This window comes from Giraffa tippelskirchi, chromosome 9 (genome assembly GCF_054371585.1).
Source record: "Giraffa tippelskirchi isolate mGirTip1 chromosome 9, T2T-mGirTip1v1.2.pri, whole genome shotgun sequence".
NCBI classification, from domain to species: Eukaryota; Metazoa; Chordata; class Mammalia; order Artiodactyla; family Giraffidae; genus Giraffa; species Giraffa tippelskirchi.
The window spans coordinates 116,995,670-117,018,332 of record NC_137283.1 but is presented as its reverse complement, the minus strand read 5'-3'; the positions used below and the strand labels follow the sequence as shown (position 1 = coordinate 117,018,332).

Here is a 22,663-nt window from a genome sequence, read left to right as displayed (position 1 = left end):
AACATTAATATCTAAATATTTTAAAATGATAGTATGTCCAATATTGCTACTGAATATCTTTGGCTTACCTCATAGGGTAGTTTATCAAAATATCCATTACTGGGCCCTTCCCTGAGAGCAGTAATGCTAAACTTTTTGTTCAGATTGTCCATTTCGTAATCATCCTTTTCTTCATAGTCATCTTCCTCTAGATCATTCATGTCAATAAGTGAAGTCTTGAGAGAAAGCATGGGCTTGTCCTTCGTACCATGTAATACAACTGCATCTAATTCAGTGTAGTAATCCAGAAGAGTACTATTTATTTCCAGGCGTATAAGATTTGTAGGAAAATTTATCTGCTTAATACAAGGTTTAAACTGGCGAGCCTGGGAAGCATTCACCTTCGTAGGTTTCTCTGACCAAAGAGTCTCCCATCTGCCAAAGAAAGAAATTTCTCTATAATACCGTTTAGAATGACATTTTCTGTTACTGTAAAGTTAGGGGCCCATGCCCAATATGTTCCAGTGTGAAGCAAAAGCATTAAACAAAGCAGATAGATACAATCAAACCAATAATCATTTCCATGACATGAAAAAATTTTAAATCTAAACGCCATAGACTTTATTACTTAAAATATTTTTACTACTTAAATTAATTTTACAACTCCTTAGAAATTCATTTTAGGCAGATTTCACAGTTAGTTAAAAACTACTGGAATCACTAGTCAGAAGTACATAAACAACATTCAGTTTTACAGAAAAAGTAAACTCCAAATATTAGAGCACATGAAAGAAAGCACTCCTGGATTTCCCTGATAGCTCAGTGGAATTTTGGTAATTTCTACCTTTAGGAATAAAAGCATAAGGCAGAAACTCAATGGGGATTCCAGTAAACATATCACTGACAATAACAGTAGGAACTTTTACAGTTAACAGAACCCTTACAATCACCCCATTTTCGTTAGATTTGCTACTTCTCTCCTGAACACTAGGAATAAAACCCATCAAGCATATAAAGAGACTCTGAGTGTTTGTATTTGCAGACAACCTGAAAGTAGGAATAGAGAGACTGGCCCCACTCTATAATCAGCCTTGGGAGGCAGGGGAAGAGTTCAAGGAACACAGCAGGTTGTGGCAGATTTAAGGAGGCAACGAAAGCAGGATGAGCATTCTCACTTTCTGTGACAAGACAGAAGAACAAATTTGAAATGCCAGCCTAGACTAAGAAGTGCTCCTAAAGTCTAAATGCAAAAATCTTGAGGGTTTCTAACAATGGTATTGATCTGAACACTCTACTGAACATCCAGGCAGTTCAACAGAGCTAGCCGTACAGGAACAGAAGTATGAAACATTTAAAACCATGTTCGTAGGGAAATGCTTTCCTAACTTTGGACAGATTGTTTCCAAGAATCCTGGGGTACATGGCAGAAGGTATGAGAAAACTCAGACTTTGGTTTTGCTCATCCTTTTGTTGCTGCTGGAAAAGGACATCAAGTGAGGCAGGAGGTTCTTCTCATGTCCAAGAACCAAGGACCACTCAGGACCCTATAAAATAACTGCCTGCGCTGCTTCACAGCACATGTGGACAAAACCAGCCTATTTTATTGTTTAGGTCAATGAGAAGTTTTTATGAAGCTTAACAGAAACACTGAAAATGTAATACAGAAATCACCTCTGCCAGGTCCTTTGCAATAAACAAAGACACAGACAAAACATGTTCTTTATGCAGAGCTGGACCTGTATTATAATGCAAATTATGTTATAAAATTACAAATATAAGCTTGAAAACAAGCATTGATTAGAGCAGAAATATTCTATTGAAATAATGTATTAATGTACTAAAGTCTCCTTCTCTCTCTCTACTTTGCAGAATGGATAAGGTTAAGATGATGCTTTAAAATGACTTCTTTAACATTTCTAGCATGTTTAAACATATAAGGGTTAATGCTATTTTAGTATCACTTTTGCTTCTGACTTTAGATAGTATAAATATTATATATTTAGTTATACATAAATCATAAGTTTAAATATGACAGCATACTTAAGGTAGAATAATATCAAATCATCAGTTTTTAGAATATTTTTAAATGTCTAAAAATAAAAAAAATCAGGTATCATTATATTTTATTTTGATTTTTCTTGATAACCTAAAGAGTAACCAAGAAAGTGCTAAAAAGATGAAAAATTATTTATAGGTCTGTGGCCATTTAAATTAACATTAACTATGAGAGTTGGACAGTGAAGAAAGCTGAGCACCGAAGAATTGATGCTTTTGAACTGTGGTGTTGGAGAAGACTCTTGAGAGTCCCTTGGACTGCAAGAAGATTCAACCAGTCCATCCTAAAGGAGATCAGTCCTGGATGTTCATTGGAAGGACTGATGTTGAAGCTGAAACTCCAATACTCTGGCCACCTCATGCGAAGAGTTGACTCATTGGAAAAGACCCTAAGGCTGGGAAGGATTGGGGGCAGGAGGAGAAGGGGACGACAGAGGATGAGATGGCTGGATGGCATCACTGACTCAATGGACATGGGTTTGGGTAAACTCCGGGAGTTGGTGATGAACAGGGAGGCCTGGCGTGCTGCAATTCCTGGAGTCGCGAAGAGTCAGACACGACTGAGCGACTGAACTGAACTAAACTGATGAGACCAATACAATTGATTTAGGGGTATCTGCACTAAAGTGAATTTTTGTTTAAAATTCTAACAGAACTAGACTATATTATTTTAAAGTTAGAAAGCTATCTACCCAACAAGAGAATATATCAATATCTTTTAAAAATTATCACACAGTTGATTTATAACATTAGTTTCAGGTGTACAACACAATGATTCAATATTTTCATAGGTTATAAAATGTTATTATATTACAAAATAATGACTATTCTAAAATATTGGTTGTATTTCCTATGCCAAAATCTTTCTGTTTAGAAAACTAAAGCCTGAACTTTAAAAACTAGTGAGTGAAAGCAAGCAAGCAAATACAAATAAATGCACATGTGCACACCTGTGTACACATACACACAAACATACACATTTACACATAATTTTCCATGAGACAGCCCTGACTCTCTTAATCCTCTAGACTCAGAGCTGTGCTGATGAGATTAAACTGCTCTAAGTCATGGCTTCTGTAATCTGCATATTTAGATGCTAACTTTATCTGCCCATACAGTATATTTCTCTACTGGACAAATCTGACAAACAATTATTTTAAATCTACAGTCGCATGTACAGAATTTAGTGTGGAATCCCCATCAGACTGTGCTTCGTCTGCACTTGAAGCACTTAACTCCGGGGTGGTATCAGCATTCTCTTCACCAGCCCACTTATTTCTCCTTCTCTTGATTGTACTGAATGCCTACTATGTGTCCAGTGCTTGGACACCAGACACCCTGTCTCTGTAACTGTTGACCTGCTGTTACCCACTGAGAAAGTCTCTCTAGGGCTCCCGGGAAGCAGCAAGTGGACAAGAGAGGAAGAGAGATGTTTATCAACAGAAACTGGAGAAAGCAAGTTTTCTAACATATTCAGGTTGGAAGCCAGGCACATGGATGCAAATTACTTCCCTGTAACCAAAATTTTTCCTGGTTACTAAGCACATCTAGTAGCCAGCACAAAGAAAGATCTCTTGCCAACACTGTTCCATTTCACCAGCTGAAAGTGAAGGGAGAGAATAGGAAAACAAGAATAAAATTAAAGTATTCTAAGAGGTATACTTAACTCACTCTGTGTTTCTCAGCCTGCCATTAATGGGCACTAACAAACTGGCATCTGCTTTAAAAAGAACCAGTAAAGGGTCTGATTACTTCTGACTTAAATGACAAAATCATGCTTCACAAAATCAAGGGGACCAGATCATGACCAATTCGTGAAATCCCTGCTTAAGCAACTTCCTTTGGCAGCAAATCCTGTGACAGCCATTTTCTTTCTCCCTGCTTTAACTTCAATATTATATAGTGAAAATGCTTTCAACACTCAAAGAGTACCACTAAATTTGAACTCCAAATAGCTTTATTCCAATCAGTTTAATATGACCTCAATTTCTCTTCTCTTTTCCTTGTCTCTCTCTCTTCCAATGTGTAACCCTGCACTTGCCTTTTTTCTGACTCTTACATAAGCATCTATTAAGATCTTATCCTCAGGACCAGGACACTCTATACAATTTTCTTTTCTCTTAGTAGAACACTAGGCAAGAAGTCAAAAGACTTTGAGATCTTACAGGACTACTTGTAACTTTTCCACTTCACTCACCGAATATAAGAAATGTAATCAGACAAAATGGGGAAAGATTGCTTTTCAATTTTCTGGGACATGTTCATTTCCCATTAACGAATTCTTGAACTACTCTAAAACACTCTCTTACTTGCTAAGCCCTAAGGTGGAAATAAGGGCTTCCTAGGTGGCTCAGTGGTAAAGAACCTGCCTGCAATGCAGGAGACTCAGGTTTGATCCCTGGGTCGCGAAGATCTCCGGGAGAAGGAAATGGCAACCTGCTCCAGTAATCCTGCCAGGAAAATCCCATAGACAGAGGAGCCTAGTGGGCTATAGTCCACAGGGTCACAAAGAGTCAGAGTCAGACATGACTGAGAGACTGAGCATACACATACACATGTAAAGTTGCCAACTGCTCTTTATTTGAGATTCTGAGCATGCTAATTTCTCAGTAGAAACTGGGATTTCTTTTATGAAATGACAGTGATGAAAATGACATTGGTAGCAAAGTAAATCGGAGAAGGCAATGGCACCCCACTCCAGTACTCTTGCCTCGAAAATCCCATGGACAGAGGAGCCTGGTAGGCTGCAGTCCATGGGGTCGCTAAGAGTCGGACACGACTGAGCAACTTCACTTTCACTTTTCACTTTCATGCATTGGAGAAGGAAATGGCAACCCACTTCAGTGTTCTTGCCTGGAGAATCCCAGGGACGGGGGAGCCTGGTGGGCTGCCGTCTATGGGGTCGCACAGAGTCAGACACGACTGAAGCAACTTAGCAGCAGCAGCAGCAAAGTAAATAATCTGACAACTCTGTACCAGTTCTCTTTTATTATCAATACATCATGTCTACCAGTGTATTAGAGCTGATTTTCTCTACCTACATTCAGCTTATCTCCCGGTAGTTCTGTGCTCATACCCCAGATCTGCAGCCTTGCTCCTTAGGGCTCCCAATTGCAGCCTTCTACAGAGAACTACATGGGCTCCCAGAGCCTCTTCATCAGAGAGTGGCAGGTCTCTGGAAGACTTCCATCCCCTTCCCACTCCCCCAGCTCACAGCCCAAGACAGACCAGCAGGGGTGTCCAAGTCCAGCTCCCTGGCAACTCAGCCTCCAGGCTGACTGGGACTTCACAGGACACTGCATCCTTGTCTTCTTCCCTTCCTTACAGCACTTTCCCTGCTCCCTTACTGGTTTCTCCAGGAGCACTTTCCTAACAAATCCTTGGCGGAGGAACAGTCTTCTTAGGTCTGCTTCTGGGAAACCAGATCCAAGAGCTCTACGAATTCCCAGAGCTTGTGACCCCTTGATAGCTTGTTCTCTCCACTCTGGGACTTCTCTCACTTCTTGGAACACCAGGATTTCACCCCATGATTCCACTTTTGCACGTGCTGTTCTCACTTCACCTTTCCTACCCAAATTAAAGCCTTACTCAACCCTCAGCCCCAAGTAAGTCACTTCCTCTGGGAGGACTTCTCTAGCCCCACAGGCTTTCCACTGTCAGCACATGCACCCGGCAGTTCCCCAGCCCTTTTCCAGGCTGGCCTGCAAAACTCAAAGAACAAGACCCACATCGGTCCAGCCCTCTGTTTTGTTCCCAGCAGTTAGTGGGCAGAGAAGGTGTTCAATCAATGTTTCTGACTGTCTAAAGATTCACCAGAATGCTAACGCTTACTAAATCTGGGCAGAAGAATTGTGGGGTTTTTTTATACAAATTGTGGGGTATTTCCTAACAAGTTTTTTAAACAATGAAACTGATTTCATAATCAGTAAAAATTTTAGGCCCTTTTTTATCCTGCAGTAATATATATTAGTTAGATTCTTTTCCTCAAAAGCTAATGGTGTTTTCTGTGGAATACGGCTAAAAATCAGTTAAGCAAAGTAGACTTACATCTGTAAATATAAAGTTGTCATTTTCATCACAATCACACACTACAACTCTCAGCTAGGAACCCAAGAGCATGATTTATAGTCACAATCAGTTATGCAGAAATTAAATTTTATATCTTATCCAGATACTGATTCATCTGGAAAAAGTAGATAGCTTTGTAGGAAAGAGGCAGAGAATGACAGAGTCCAACAAAACAGTTTTCACGTAAGCAAGCATCCTATTCAAAGAAATTCAAAACACCCCCTTTCAGAAAAAAGAAAAAAGTCTGTATAATAAAGGATACTGGTTTTCTGTGTTTTAAAAAACTGATTCATTAATAACATTGTTGACAATGAATTATCAAACTTGTTCTTATAAGAATGAATAAAGATTATACCAGCAGTGTCCAGCTGGAGCTGAGCTGTATTCTGCATTTGCTTCCTGGTAGCCTGGGAAGGTTCCTCGGAGCTGAGGAGACAAGGACCTCTTCTCAACTCAAAGGGAGGAGTGCATTAGGCCACACCAGATCTGTGCACCTACTCCTCCTCCATGGGCAATTGAGCTCCTACAGTTTAACAGATGCCCACAAACTGCTCTTGGCCTAGAATAAGCTCATAAGAGCAGAGATTTTTGTCTATTTTGTTCATTGTTCATTAACGTGCCTCAACACAGAGACCAATGCTTAGTACAAGGTAGACACTCAAATATTTAATGAATGAATGGAGTAATATAAAGATTTAAAACTGGTAAGATAACAAGTAATAGAAAATGGACAAATATTAATAACATGATAGACAGTTGAAGAGAAGGAAATATAAATGGCTCTTAAACACGAGAAAACATTCAACCTCAGAGATGACAAAAGAATTTTAACTTAAAGTTAACATGAGATAACATTTTTCACCTACCAAATTAACAAAAATGCTAAAATTTCTTAAAACACTCTATAGGTGAGGCTTTGATAAAACATGTATGTACACTGCTGGTGGGAATATAAATAGGTAGAACCTCTTTGAAGGGAAACCTGGCACGTGTTAACACTACAAATACACAGACCCTTGGCCCAGCAAAATTTCTCACAAGTTACCCACATGCATGCTTGTACACATGCAAAGTGACTCAATGGCAAGGTTATTCATTGCATTAACACTAATAATAGCAAAGTATGGAAACACTAAGAAGCCATCAATAGAGGAGTGGTTAATAAGTTGGTGTATACATACATTGTACATTACTTGCAACTGTAGAAAAGACTAAGGAAGCTCTCTTTACATTTATATGAAAAGATCCAATATATACCACTAAGTGAAACAAATAAGGTGTAGAACAATGTAAATGGTGTGCTTATTTTTGTGTATAAAGAAAAGTAAAATGAATATATTTGTATTTGTTTAGGTCTGCATAACAAAACTCTGGAACAAGGCAGAGGAAGTGGATAAAAGTGGTTTCTTTGAGTGCAGGGTGGATCTTAGGCACATGGAGAACAGGGTATAAGAAGGCATTATGTACTTTTTAGATTACTGAATATAATCACCTAGTCAAATAATTAGAGTCTGAAAAATCAGGAGGTTGAACTACAGAAACAAGACAGAAAAAGAGAGGTGCCATGATGCAAATAAATGATGTAAATAAACAGGTTTTTAGGGAGAATGCATGAATACTTAAGGCAGCATTTATTTTTAAATGAACATAGTTGTTACAAAAACATCCATCTAACATTAAAGCTAATCCCCTAAGGACCTCCTCTAAAGTATCACTGTGTAGGCTGATTCTGAGTTAACCAAAGTGTTTAAAAGCAATAACATGATGCCTGTTTGAAAATATGTTAGAAATCATACTTCCAACTAACTTCTCAGATTGGCTCATGTTCCAGTTAGTTCAAATCATGCTTTTCGGGGCGGTCCTAAGATGGCGGAGGAATAGGATGGGGAGACGACTTTCTCTCCCACAAATTCACGGAAAGAACATGTAGACGCAGAGCAAATTCCACAAAACAACTTCTGAATGCTGGCAGAGGACATCAGACACACAGAAAGCCAGCCCATAGTCTTTGAAAGGAAGTAGGACAAAATACAAAAGATAAAAAGAGAGACAAAAGAGGTAGGGAAGGAGATCCCTCCAGGAAAGGGAGTCTTAAAAAAGAGAGAAGTTTACAAACACCAGGAAACACTCTCTCCAGCGGGTCTGTGGTCTGAGCCTTGGAATCGCAGAGGGCAAAACAACTGGGAGGAAAAATAGATAAATAATTAAAAACAGCGGTTTACGTACCTAACAGCAACTCCCAGCGGGCGCACAGCCCAGACACGCGCTTCCCCAACTAGCAAGTGGGGGCTGGGCAGGGAGGGGCGGGCTGCATTGCTTTGGGTAAGGACTGGGCCTGAGTGCCCCGAGGGCAATCTGAGGGAACTAGATTGAGACAGCAACCTAGACCATGGGATGGCTTTCCTGTGAAGAGCCTTAACCTAAGACACCACCAGGCCGGTTGACAGAACAAACGACTGAGCAGAGCAAGCCGGCTGCGGACCGGCCCACCCCCGCAGGAGACGGGCACGCAAGGGCAGCCAGAGCCGGAAGGGTGGAATCACGGCCTCAGGGAGGCATCCTATACCAAACTGCAAACAGACCTCGCCGCTAACCAGGACTTCTTGGGACTCTGGAGGGTCGACACCAGCCGAGAGGGTCGCAGCCAGAGATCAGCTCCCCAGGGGAGAGCATGGCACACCTGGGAAGCTGCGTCCCTTGTACACCCAGAAAACCCAGCAGCTGGGACGGGGGAAGGGAAAAAGGCATAGCCCCCGATTGCGCTAGCCAAAAACCTGGTCACCAGAGCTACTCAGACCTGGGAAGGGCACAAAACCCAGGCTCAATGAAGTCTGCGCCTTTGTGAAGTACCCAGGAACCTGAATTTGAGCGGCTTAAACCCGGGAAGTACAGGCAACCCCAGGGGCTAATTCAGACAGTTCCCAGCAGTGCAGCCTAGAGCCTGAGCAGTGTAGACTGGGAAAGCACACACGCCATGAGCAGGGCAAACCCAGTGTGGCCGAAACATTGTGAGCACACGCCAGTGAGATTTGTTTGCAGTGTTCCTCCCTCCCCACAGCACGACTGAACAAGTGAGACTAAAAGTGATCAGCACCACCCCCCTTGTGTCAGGGCGGAAATTAGACACTGAAGAGACCAGCAAACAGAAGAAGCTAAAAGAAACAGAGGGAACCGCTTTGGAAGTGACAGATGCAACAGATTAAAAACCTGTAGTTAGCACCAACTACATAGGAAGGGGCCTAGAGACCTTGAGAAGTACAAGCTGGGCCAAGGAACTATCTGAAAATGAACTGACCCCACACTGTCTGTAACAGCTCCAGAAAAAGTCCTAGATATATTTTTACTATTATCATTTTTTAAATTTTTAAAACTTAATTTTTTAAAATTTTCTTAAATTTTATTTTATTTTCTCATTTTATTTTTAAGTTCGCTATTACTCCTTCAATTTTCATTTTTATAACCTACTACTACCTTGCAAAAAAAAAAAAGGCCCTATTTTTCTTTGTATTTTTTTAATGTTTTTTTTAAGACCTTATTTTTAAAAGCAAACTTTATATATATATATATTATATATATATTATAATTTTTGTGACTCTGGTGGGTTTTTTTTCCTTCTTTTCTTTCTTCCCCCCCTCTTCTTTTAATATTGTATTTTTGAGAACCTAACCTCTACTCTAGACTTTGAATCTTTGCTTTTTAGTATTTGTTATCAACTTTGTATCTTCAAGAACCCAATCTTCAGTACCCATTTTCACTTGGAAGCAAGATCACTGGCTTGATTGCTCTCTCCCCCTTTTAACTCTCCTTTTTCTCCACCAGGTCACCTCCATCTCCCCACTCCCCCTTGTCTTCTCAACCCAACTCTGTGAATCTCTTTGTGTGTTCTGGGCTGTGGAGAACACTTAGGAAACTGATTACTGGCTGGATCTGTCTCTCCCCTTTTGATTCCCCCTTTTCTCCTCCTGGCCACCTGTCTCCTTCCTCCCTCTTCTCTTCCCTGTGTAACTCCGTGAACATCTCTGAGAGATCCAGAATGTGGAGAGCACATAGGGAAGTGATTACTGGCTAGCTTGCTCTCTCCCCTTTTGATTCCCCTCTTCTCCTCCTGGCCACCTCTATCTCCCTCTTCCCTCTTCTCTTCTCCATGTAATTCTGTGAACCTCTCCGGGTGTCCCTCACTGTAGAGAAACTCTTCATCATTAACCTAGATGTTTTATCATCGGTGCTGTATAGATGGAGAAGTCTTGAGCCTACTGCAAGAATAAGACTGAAAACCAGAGACAGGAGACTTAAGTCCAAATTTTGAGAACACCAGAGAACTCCTGAATCCAGGAAGCATTAAACGATCAGAGCTCATCAAACACCTCCATACCTACACTGAAACCAAGCACCACCCAAGGGCCAACAAGTTCCAGAGTAAGATATACCATGCAAATTCTCCAGCAACACAGGAACATAGCCCTGAGCTTCAATATACAGGCTGCCCAAAGTCACACCAAACCCACTGACATCTCAAAACTCATTACTGGATACTTCATTGCACTCCAGAGAGAAGAAATCCAGCTCCACCCACGAGAACACCGACACAAGCTTCCCCAACCAGGAAACCTTGACAAGTCACCCGTCTAACCTCACCCAGAGCAAGGAACCTCCACAATAAAGAGGAACCACAAACTGCCAGAAAACAGAAAGGCCACCCCAAACACAGCAATATAAACAAGATGAAAAGGCAGAGAAATACCCAGCAGGTAAAGGAACAGGATAAATGCCCTCTAAACCAAACAGAAGAAGAAGAGATATGGAATCTACCTGATAAAGAATTCCAAATAATGATAGTGAAAATGATCCAAAATCTGGAAAACAAATTGGAGTTACAGATAAATAACCTGGAGGCAAGGATCGAGAAGATGCAAGAAAAGTTTAACAAGGACTTAGAAGAAATAAAAAAGAGTCAATATATAATGAATAATGCAATAAATGAGATAAAAAACACTCTGGAGGGAACCAACAGTAGAATAACAGAGGCAGAAGATAGGGCAAGTGAAGTGGAAGATAGAATGATAGAAATAAATGAAACAGAGAGGCAAAAAGAAAAAAGAATTAAAAGAAATGAGGACAACCTCAGAGATCTCTGGGACAATGTTAAACGCACCAACATATGAATCACAGGAGTCCCAGAAGAAGAAGATAAAAAGAAAGACCATGAGAAAATAGTCGAGGAGATAATAGTTGAAAACTTCCCTAAAGTGGGGAAGTAAATAATCACCCAAGTCCAAGAAACCCAGCGAGTCCTAAACAGGATAAACCCAAGGCGAAACATCCCAAGACACATAATAATCAAATTAACAAAGATAAAACACAAAGAACAAATATTAAAAGCAGCAAGGGAGAAACAACAAATAACACACAAGGGGATTCCCATAAGGATAACAGCTGATCTTTCAATAGAAACTCTTCAGGCCAGAAGGGCATGGCAGGACATACTAAAAGTGATGAAAGAAAATAATCTACAGCCCAGATTACTGTATCCTGCCAAGAATCTCATTCAAATACGAAGGAGAAATCAAAAGCTTTACAGACAAGCAAAAGCTCAGAGAATCCAGCACCACCAAACCAGCTCTCCAACAAATGCTAAAGGATCTTCTCTAGACAGGAAATACAGAAAAGGTGTATTATATTGAACCCAAAACAAAAAAGTAAATGGCTACGGGATCATACTTATCAATGATTACCTTAAATGTAAATGGGTTGAATGACCCAACCAAAAGACAAAGACTGGCTGAATGGATACAAAAACAAGACCCCTATATATGTTGTCTACAAGAGACGTACCGCAAAACAAGGGAACATACAGACTGAAAGTGAAGGGCTGGAAAAAGATATTTCATGCAAATAGAGACCAAAAGAAAGCAGGAGTAGCAATACTCATATCAGATAAAATAGACTTTAAAACAAAGGCGGTGAAAAGAGACAAAGACGGACACTACATAATGATCAAAGGATCAATCCAAGAAGAAGATATAACAATTATAAATATATATGCACCGAACATAGGAGCACCGCAACATGTAAGGCAAATGCTAACAAGTATGAAAGGGGAAATTAACAACACAATAATAGTGGGAGACTTTAATACCCCACTCACACCTATGGACAGATCAACTAAATAGAAAATTAACAAGGAAACACAAACTTTAAATGACACAATAGACCACTTAGACCTAATTGATATCTATCGGTCATTTCACCCAAAAACAATGAATTTCAACTTTTTCTCAAGCACACAAGGAACCTTCTCCAGAATAGATCACATCCTGGGTCATAAATCTAGTCTTGGTAAATTAAAAAAATTGAAATCATGCCAAGCATCTCTTCTGACCACAAAGCAGTAAGATTAGGTGTCAATTACAGGGGAAAAACTATTAAAAATTCCAACATATGGAGGCTGAACAACACACTGCTGAATAACCAACAAATCACAGAAGAAATCAAAAAAGAAATAAAAATATGCATAGAGATGAATGAAAATGAAAACACAACAATCCAAAACCTATGGGACACTGTAAAAGCAGTGCCAGGGGAAGATTCATAGCAATACAAGCTCACCTCAAGATACAAGAAAAAAGTCAAATAAATAACCAAACTCTACATCTAAAGCAACTAGAAAAGGAAGAAATGAAGAACCCCAGAGTTCATAGAAGGAAAGAAATTTTAAAAATTAGGGCAGAAATAAGTGCAAAAAAACCCAAAAGAGACCATGGCAAAAATCACCAAAGCCAAAAGCTGGTTCTTTGAGAAGATAAATAAAATTGACAAGCCATTAGCCAGACTCATCAGGAAACAAAGGGAGAAGAACCAAATCAACCAAGTTAGAAATGAAAACGGAGAGATCACAACAGACAACACAGAAATACAAAGGATCATAAGAGACTATTATCAACAACTATATGGAAACAAAATGGACAACTTGGAAGAAATGGATACTTAGAAAAGTACGACTTCCCAAAACTGAACCAGGAAGAAATAGAAAATCTCAACAGACCCATCACAAGCACGGAAACTGAAACTGTGATCAGAAATCTTCTAGCAAACAAAAGCCCAGGACCAGATGGCTTCACAGCTGAATTCTACCAAAAATTTAAAGAACTAACACCTATCCTACTCAAACTCTTCCAGAAAATTGTAGAGGAAGGTAAACTTCCAAACTCATTCTATGAGGCCACAATCACCCTAATACCCAAACCTGACAGTTCAGTTCAGTCGCTGAGTCGTGTCTGACTCTTCGCGACCCCATGAACCGCAGCACGCCAGGCCTCCCTGTCCATCACCAACTCCCGGAGTCCACCCAAACCCATGTCCATCGAGTTGGTGATGCCATCCAGCCATCTCATCCTCTGTCGTCCCCTTCTCCTCCTGACCCCAATCCTTCCCAGCATCAGGGTCTTTTCCAATGAGTCAATTCTTCACATGAGGTGGCCAAAGTATTGGAGTTTCAGCTTCAACATCAGTCCTTCCAATGAACACCCAGGACTCATCTCCTTTAGGATGGACTGGTTGGATCTTCTTGCAGTCCAAGGGACTCTCAAGGGTCTTCTCCAACACCACAGTTCAAAAGCATCAATTCTTTGGTGCTCAGCTTTCTTCACCGTCCAACTCTCACATCCATACATGATTACTGGAAAAACCATAGCCCTGAATAGACGGACCTTTGTTGGCAGAGTAATGTCTCTGCATTTCAATATGCTATCTAGGTTGGTCATAACCTTCCTTCCAAGGAGTAGGCGTCTTTTAATTTCATGCCTGCAGTCACCATCAGCAGTGATTTTGGAGCCCAAAAAAATAAAGTCTGACACTGTTTCCACTGTTTCCCCATCTATTTCCCATGAAGTGATGGGACCAGATGCCATTATCTTAGTTTTCTGAATGTTGAGCGTTAAGCCAACTTTTTCACTCTCCTCTTTTATTTTCATCAAGAGGCTATTTAGTTCTTCTTCGCTTTCTGCCATAAGGATGGTGTCATCTGCATATCTGAGGTTATTGATATTTCTCCTGGCAATCTTGATTCCAGCTTGTGTTTCTTCCAGCCCAGAGTTTCTCATGATGTACTCTGCATATAAGTTAAATAAGCACGGTGACAATATACAGCCTTGATGTACACCTTTTCCTATTTGGAACCAGTCTGTTGTTCCATGTTCAGGTCTGTTGCTTCCTGACCTGCACACAGGTTTCTCAAGAGACAGGTCGATGATCTGGTATTCCCATCTCTTTCAGAATTTTCCACAGTTTATTGTGATCCACACAGTGACAAAGATGCCACAAAAAAAACAAAACTACAGGCCAGTATCACTGATGAACATAGATGCAAAAATCCTTAACAAAATCCTAGCAAACAGAATCCAACAACATATTAAAAAGATCATACATCATGACCAAGTGGGCTTTATCCCAGGGATGCAAGGATTCTTCAATATCTGCAAATCAATCAATGTAATACACCACATAAACAAATTGAAAACTAAAAACCAGATGATTTCAATAGATGCAGAGAAAGCCTTTGACAAAATTCAACATCCATTTATGATAAAAACCCTCCAAACAGCAGGAATAGAAGGAACATACCTCAACATAATAAAGCTATATATGACAAACCCACAGCAAACATTATCCTAAATGGTGAAAAACTGAAAGCATTTCCCCTAAAGTCAGGAACAAGACAAGGGTGCCCACTCTCACCACTACTATTTAACCTAGTTTTGGAAGTTTTGGCCACAGCAATCAGAGCAGAAAAAGAAATAAAAGGAATCCAGATTGGAAAAGAAGAAGTAAAACTCTCACTGTTTGCAGATGACATGATCTTCTACATAGAAAACCCTAAAGACTCCACCAGAAAATTACTAGAGCTAATCAATGAACATAGTCAAGTTGCAGGATATAAAATTAACACACAGAAATTCCTTGCATTCCTATACATTAACAATGAGAAAACAGAAAGAGAAATTAAGGAAACAATTCCATTCACCATCACAACAAAAAGAATAAAATAATTAGGAATATATCTACCTAAAGAAACAAAAGACCTATATATAGAAAACTATAAAACACTGGTGAAAGAAATCAAAGAGGACTCAAATAGATGGAGAAATATACCGTGTTCATGGATCGGAAGAATCAATATAGTGAAAATGAGTATACTACCCAAATCAATCTATAGATTCAATGCAATCGCTATCAAGCTACCAACGGTATTCTTCAGAGAACAAGAATAAATAATTTCACAATTTGTATGGAAATACAAAAAACCTCAAATAGCCAAAGCAATCTTGAGAAAGAAGAATGGAACGGAGGAATCAACCTGCCTGACTTCAGGCTCTACTACAAAGCCACAGTCATCAAGACAGTATGGTACTGGCACAAGGACAGAAATATAGATCAATGGAACAAAATAGAAAGCCCAGAGATAAATCCACGCACCTATGGACACCTTATCTTTGACAAAGGAGGCAAGAATATACAATGGAGAAAAGACAATCTCTTTAACAAGTGGTGCTGGGAAAACTGGTCAACCACTTGTAAAAGAATGAAACTAGAACACTTTCTAACACCATACACAAAAATAAACTCAAAATGAATTAAAGATCTAAACGTAAGACCAGAAACTATAAAACTTCTAGAGGAAAACATATACAAAACACTCTCCGACATAAACCACAGCAGGATCCTCTATGACCCACCTCCCAGAATAATGGAAATAAAAGCAAAAATAAACAAATGGGACCTAATTAAAGTTAAAAGCTTCTGCACAACAAAGGAAACTATAAGCAAGGTGAAAAGACGGCCTTCAGAATGGGAGAAAATAATAGCAAATGAAGAAACAGACAAAGAATTAATCTCAAAAATATACAAGCAACTCCTGCAGCTCAATTTCAGAAAAATAAACGACCCAATCAAAAAGTGGGCCAAAGAGCTAAACAGACACTTCTCCAAAGAAGACATACAGATGGCTAACAAACACATGAAAAGATGTTCAACATCACTCATTATCAGAGAAATGCAAATCAAAACCACAATGAGGTACCATTTCACACCCGTCAGAATGACTGCTATCCAAAAGTTTACAAGCAATAAATGCTGAAGAGGGTGTGGAGAAAAGGGAACCCTCTTACACTGTTGGTGGGAATGCAAACTAGTACAGCCACTATGGAGAATAGTGTGGAGATTCCTCAAAAAACTCGAAATAGAACTGCCATACGACCCAGCAATCCCACTGCTGGGCATACACACTGAGGAAACTTGAATTGAAAGAGACACATGTACCCCAATATTCATCGCAGCACTGTTTATAATAGCCAGGACAGGGAAGCAGCCTAAATGCCCATCAGCAGACGAATGGATAAGGAAGCTGTGGTACATATACACAATGGAATATTACTCAGCCATTAAAAAGAATACATTCGAATCAGTTCTAATGAAGTGGATGAAACTGGAGCCTATTATACAGAGTGAAGTAAGCCAGAAAGAAAAACACTAATACAGTATACTAACGCATATATATGGAATTTAGTAATTGGTAAAGATAACCCTGTATGCGAGACAGCAAAAGAGACACAGATAAATAGTACAGTATTATGGACTTTATGGGAGAGGGTGAGGGCAGGATGATATGGGAGAATGGTATTGAAACATGTAAATTATCATATGTGAAATGAATCGCCAGTCCAGGTTCAATGCATGATACAGGGTGCTCGGGGCTAGTGCACCGGGATGACATGGAGGGATGGGATGGGGAGAGAGTTGGGAGGGGGGTTCTGGAAGGGGAAAAATGTACACCCACGGCGGATTCATGTCAATGTATGGCAAAACAAATACAATATTGTAAAGTTAAAAAATAGATACACTAATTAAAAAAAAAACAAATCATGCTTTTCATTTATAGTAAACTCACACACAAATCTCACAATCCATGATTATTATGGGGTGAGGTATTATAGGTATAAAGAATGCATTAAATTTCATATGTCTGATCCTTCTTTCCCTATCAGAAAAGTAAGGGAAAATTTTAAAAATTGAATTTGTTTAAATTACCTAAGAAAACACTTCCAATGAAAAAAGACCTCCAGTATTGAAACCACCACCATCTTTCAGCGGTAAAATGTGGTCATTAAAAAAAATGAGTCTTACCTGACATCAGCCAGTGGACCTGGGGAATAGGGATTTGCAGAACAAGCTAAAATTCTAATGACTGCTCCAGGATGATAGGTTTCCAGAACGTGAACAGCTGTAGGATACACCTGTTGTTCAAAAGCAAGTTCCACATAGTCTTGACTCTGGAAATTTGCCGGTGTCCTCTTGAATGGCACAGGAGCACTGGGACACTGATCCCACCATGTTCCGTAAGTTCGAAAAACAGCTGTCTGAGTAAAGTCACCGGAACTCGGAAATACATTTGGGACACCTGCTAAGTTCCACATGGTATAGGACATGCTATTCTCACTCCCATAATGGGAGCTGAAATCCACTACCTCTTTGGCATACTGGACCACCTCTGTATTTAGAGGGGAGGTCCGGCTGTTTGATTCGACAGTTCTATGGCTGTTCATTATTTCTCCTCTTGTAGCCGTCCTGGCTCGGCGCCGAAGGCACATATAATAAAACATAGTCAGAACTGTTAACATGGGAAAGACCGGTGACATCTAGGTGTGAATTATGGAGCTTCAAAAGGTCAGGTGTCCTCAGTAAGACGCATGAACTCTTTGAAGGATGTTCTAAAAAAATGAATGGCTTGATGAAATAAAATAATTTAAATATGTAGAAAAATGCATGGATAAGGTAACAAACAGGCTTTTTACCCAATGTAATTTCCCAGAATCAAACAAATGAACAAAAACTTCACTGTAAATGTGAATCTCTAAGTAAGCTATCTAATGTACTTTTAAGAAATCTGAATATTGAAAATGTATACAATTTTATGCTATATGGGAAGCAAAACTGATATTATAAGGCAATGGAAGACGGACAACCCAAAAAACCTCATTTTGTACAAAATTATAACTATCCTTCAAGAAATACTAAGTCCTTGAACTTTTAAAATTAAAATTATTTAAAATATATGGCAAACCACTAAAATACTGCTGTAAATCCAAAAGGATCTAGGCATTTTATAACTTCACATTTTAACAAATGATTCCCTATTGTTAATTATGACTCACTTCTGAACATGCTAAATACAGATTTCACATTATGGGAATATAGTTTTCTGGAGCTGACAGTTAATCCAGACCAACTAAATTAACTGCCTTACACATCACAGATCACCAGACAGTGTTTAATTTATTATAACTCCCAGCATTATTTGTGAGGGCAGTCCATGGCTGGCTGGCATCTGGTTGGTTGCCAGCTCCTCTTAGAAATCACTCACCCCAGATAGAACGGTCACAGGATACACACCGGAAATGCAAAGGTTGGCACTTATCCATGTGGCCTGACAGTTACACCCTGATTTCAGGTGCAAATATTGAAATATGACATTCTTTTACCTGTAAGACAAGAGTTTTAGAAAATATTTTTATTTCTAACTTAGGAAGCCAAATAATCCCAACAAGATTATTATCATAGAGAAACAGCTACTTATTAGATACAGAACACTCAAATAGAACAGCCACATTTTTCTGAATTGCATGGACAATTTTGAATAATTAATATATTTTTTAAATTTTATGATAGAATGTAATAAAAATATTATAAATGAACCCTTTCTATATGAAGGTTACAAACCCATAGCTTATGGGTCAAACCATGCCAGCAGATATACTCATGCTAACTGCGCAGCTGCTCAGTCATGTCTGACTCTTTGTGACTCCATGGACTATAGCCCACCAGGCTCCTCTGTCCATGGGACTTTCCAGGCAAGACTACTGGAGTGGGTTGTCATTTCCTTCTCCAGGGGATCTTCCCAACCTAGGGAGTGAACCTGAGTCTCCTGCATTGCAGGCAGATTCTTTACCATCTGAGCCACCAGGGAAGCCCAAGGGTAAGAGGTGTCCCTGGGTGGATATACTTTAATAGGACCAAATAGTGATTTGTACAGTTGAAGAAGTTTGTAACTTTTAACAGTCAAGAAGACCCTGTGAGAAGAGGCCTGAGCTTCCCTGGTGGCCACTCCTGTTCTCAGCCAGCTCTCCTAGTTCATGACACAGACCTGGCCCCTGTCTGCACTGACTAGCTAACCTCTTGGCTACACAAACAACGCAATCAAGCATACTCATTTTTCTACCTGTGAAGCCTTGAATTTAACCTCTCCTAAGTAAAAGAAGGAAAACACACCAATTTTTTTTTAGTAGAGCAATGTACTAGCCTTTCAAAACAGTACACTAAGATTATAAAACATTAAACATCTCTCCCACCCAAAACCTCTCACAGCTTTTTGTTCTTACATACAAGATACAATCTAAACCTCTTGGTTTGACATTTCAAGGCTCTCCTCAAGCTAGACCCATTTCTTTGCATCTAATGCAGTCAACTCTGTCACCTTCTAAACATCCTTCATATTTTACTTTAATCTCCCTGACTCTACCATTCCTTTTCCAACCCCTTCATTCCATAAGTAGGCTTATTATCTGGCACGAATCAGGTACGTACTCTTGTTTCCACAAGGGCCTATATTAGGACCAAGTTTCTTGGAGGAAGGACTATAGCCAAAGACTTCATTTATCAAAGTACTCAGTACACGAAATATGACACATGTTGACAGAAAGAGGATGAGAAAAAAAAAAAAACTATAAAAATATAAAATAAGTTAAAATTAGATAACACCATCTTCACAGGTGATGCTAGTGGTAAAGAACCTGACTGCAATGCAGGAGATGCAGGAGACAGGTTGGATCCCTGGGTCGGGAAGATCCCCTGGAGGAGGAAATGGCAACCCACTCCAGTATTCTTGCCTGGAGAATCCCGTGGACAGAGGAGCCTGGCGGGCTACAGTCTATATGGTCACAAGGAGTCAGACATGACTGAAGCAACTTAGCACAGCACATACAATGGCATCTTCTGCCTCTCAATCCTGGCCAGATCCAAACACATTGAAATGCTTGACAAAATATAACCAGTAAAACAGGAAATAAAGGGCTGAGTTAGAAACAAGTGAGGAAAACCTATAGTTGTGAGAAACAAAGAGGAAAATGAAAGACCAGAGAACAGAAACTGAAGCTAAGACTCAGCAACCCGTTATAGGTCTCAGTGGTTGTAATAAGAGGACTTTCAACACCCATGCAGAGAGGTGATTTCAAGCCACAGGTCCCATTTGGAAGAATCTTCCTAAAGCCAAAATTCAGGAGAAATCACCCTATCTGTGAAACCAGGAACATGAAAGCTTAGCTCACTGGCCAAGAAGCCAAAGGATACTTGACATCAACGTGGACAATGAGGAGAAAGTCAGCGGAGGGGAGTCAGAACCCTGTTAGGCAAGTACCACGCAGAGTAGGGGCCTAGATTCACACTGGGCTTTCGTGGTTGAGAATCGCTATACCATGCCCAAGCCAAAAGATCTAAAAAGAGACAGTAGTCCTGAACTGGTAGAGGCAGATGTGAACCTCTCTGGAGGGACACTTCCACACACAGGACTGACTCAGTTCAGTTCAGTTCAGTCGCTCAGTCGTGTCCAACTCTTTGAAACCCCATGAATCGCAGCACACCAGGCCTCCCTGCCTAAATCCTTACAAAAGATGCATCACAGCACAAACTTACAGACCACAGCAGAAAATGAACCACTATGACAGACAGTCGGTAGGCAGACTCACTAAATGAAAGAACCTGCACCCTAAGAACAATAAACAATAGAACACTCTGGACAAGAATTTTGGGGGCAAAGAGTAACAAAAGCATGTGTAAGGTACTTCTGCAACACGTTACATGTTCTCGTGCTGATAAACCATGAGTCAATGAATCAGATTCACTTCAGGACAGACAACACAGAGTACTGAAGTATAGAACAGGTTGTAAATGTGGGAAAAATAATGATTTAGAATATCACCTCTTCATTCAAACATTCCACCCATCACAAGGATAAATCTGTCAAAGAAAAAAATTTACGAATGCACAAATATCAAATCTTTAACACCAAAACCTGAAATGACATAGCACTTTCTTTTACCACTTGTACTTTACTTCAAAATAGGCCCCCAGGTAAATTAAGAAGCATAATTTCCCTAAGAAGTTACTTGGCCCCTCTCTTTCTTGAAAGAAAAAGAATTAATGAAATAAATTTAAACTGCAAAAATGAAATTTAGAAAATCCCACTCAATTGACATCTCAGCTAATTTGGGAAGACTGTGGGTGTTTCATTCCTGGAAATCTTCAAGGGACGGACAGAAACCTATTTGTCAAGGTGGATGGATGGGTTTGACTCTATCATCTTTAGATATCACTTCTCCCTCCACAGTCTATAAATTGCTGCAATGGAGCTCCTTTTGCTTTCTTTATAAAACTGCATTTATCGAAAGTAATAGTTTTATAAAACCAAAGAAACATCTGCAAAATAAGATACCATCATTCATGTGAACTTGCACAATCATTCTTGGCAAAAAGACTGAGACAAATTCTATTTGACCTACTGAACCACAAACTTTATAACTGTTTTCCAGCTAGCTTTTACCATCAGATTATGATAATATCAAAAGCAGCAAGACTGTCATGTGGGTAGTATCATTTTTAAGCTGGTGTTAAGTAAAATTTTGCATTGAAGCAACATACATAAAGGTGAGTTATAAATATACATATTTTATGTGAGAGTTATAAATACATATATTATATATATGCTATAAATACACATATGTGCAAAGATCTTCGGTGTAGAAGAGATGCTTTATTTTTTTTCAACTATGGATAACAATAATCTACAGGGTTAATTTTCTGTGAGATAAAGCTATACTGACAAAAAGAAGGAAAGGCACTGGAAAACCTAATATATTTATTCTTTTACCAGCCATAACATTTAGAAAAATATAATGCAGCTAACACCTGTTTTTTTTTTTTTAAATAAACATGGCATAGAAATAAAAAAGGAAAATGTACAAATCCATTGTTAACATCCTTCATTGATTCTAAACTCCTTTCCAGTCAACTAAGATGACATGTAACAGTGTCTAGGGGGTGAGGACGAACATATGGAGAAGAAAGGATAGCTCACTCTACTTTTCCTGGGAAATGAAGCTGAAAAAGGGAATAGAGCTGCAGTTTCAGGACTCATGTGGGCAGCAATGACCAACACACAAGTTCAAATTGTCCATGTACTGTCTGGGCTTCTGCCAAGGCATTGAGGCAATTTGTGATAACCAATGAATATCCCAATGGGCAATGAACCAAATGTGAAAGATACAGTAACTCCCCTTTAGGAGGAGAATGGAATTCAAAGACAAAATGATTTTTCCCACCAGATGCAAGTAAACAAATATTAGTCTGGTACACTAAATTTGTCCAAGAGGGTGACTATAATATACACCTTTTGGGAGACATTTTCTTTCCCAGTTCATTCAAAAAACTACATTACTATTAAACACAACATATAAAA

General features: G+C 39.5%; 1 protein-coding gene across 3 annotated transcripts in view; it reads right to left on the bottom strand.

Moving 5' to 3' along the window:
- The window catches only part of FBXL4 (F-box and leucine rich repeat protein 4), an 83,066-nt gene that overhangs the window by 43,563 nt on the left and 16,840 nt on the right, over positions 1-22,663 (bottom strand). Inside the window, exons 2-4 of one of the 3 annotated variants that reach the window (XM_081529168.1) lie at positions 18,518-18,635; positions 17,281-17,864; positions 69-414 (exon numbers count right to left, since the gene is read on the bottom strand). In XM_081529168.1, the coding sequence (XP_081385294.1) occupies positions 69-414; positions 17,281-17,792 (858 nt within the window). In that variant the 5' untranslated portion in view covers positions 17,793-17,864; positions 18,518-18,635. Of the gene's footprint in view, positions 1-68; positions 415-17,280; positions 17,881-18,517; positions 18,636-22,663 lie in introns of all 3 variants that reach the window. The other 2 variants (XM_081529170.1, XM_081529169.1) reach the window with 2 other exon arrangements.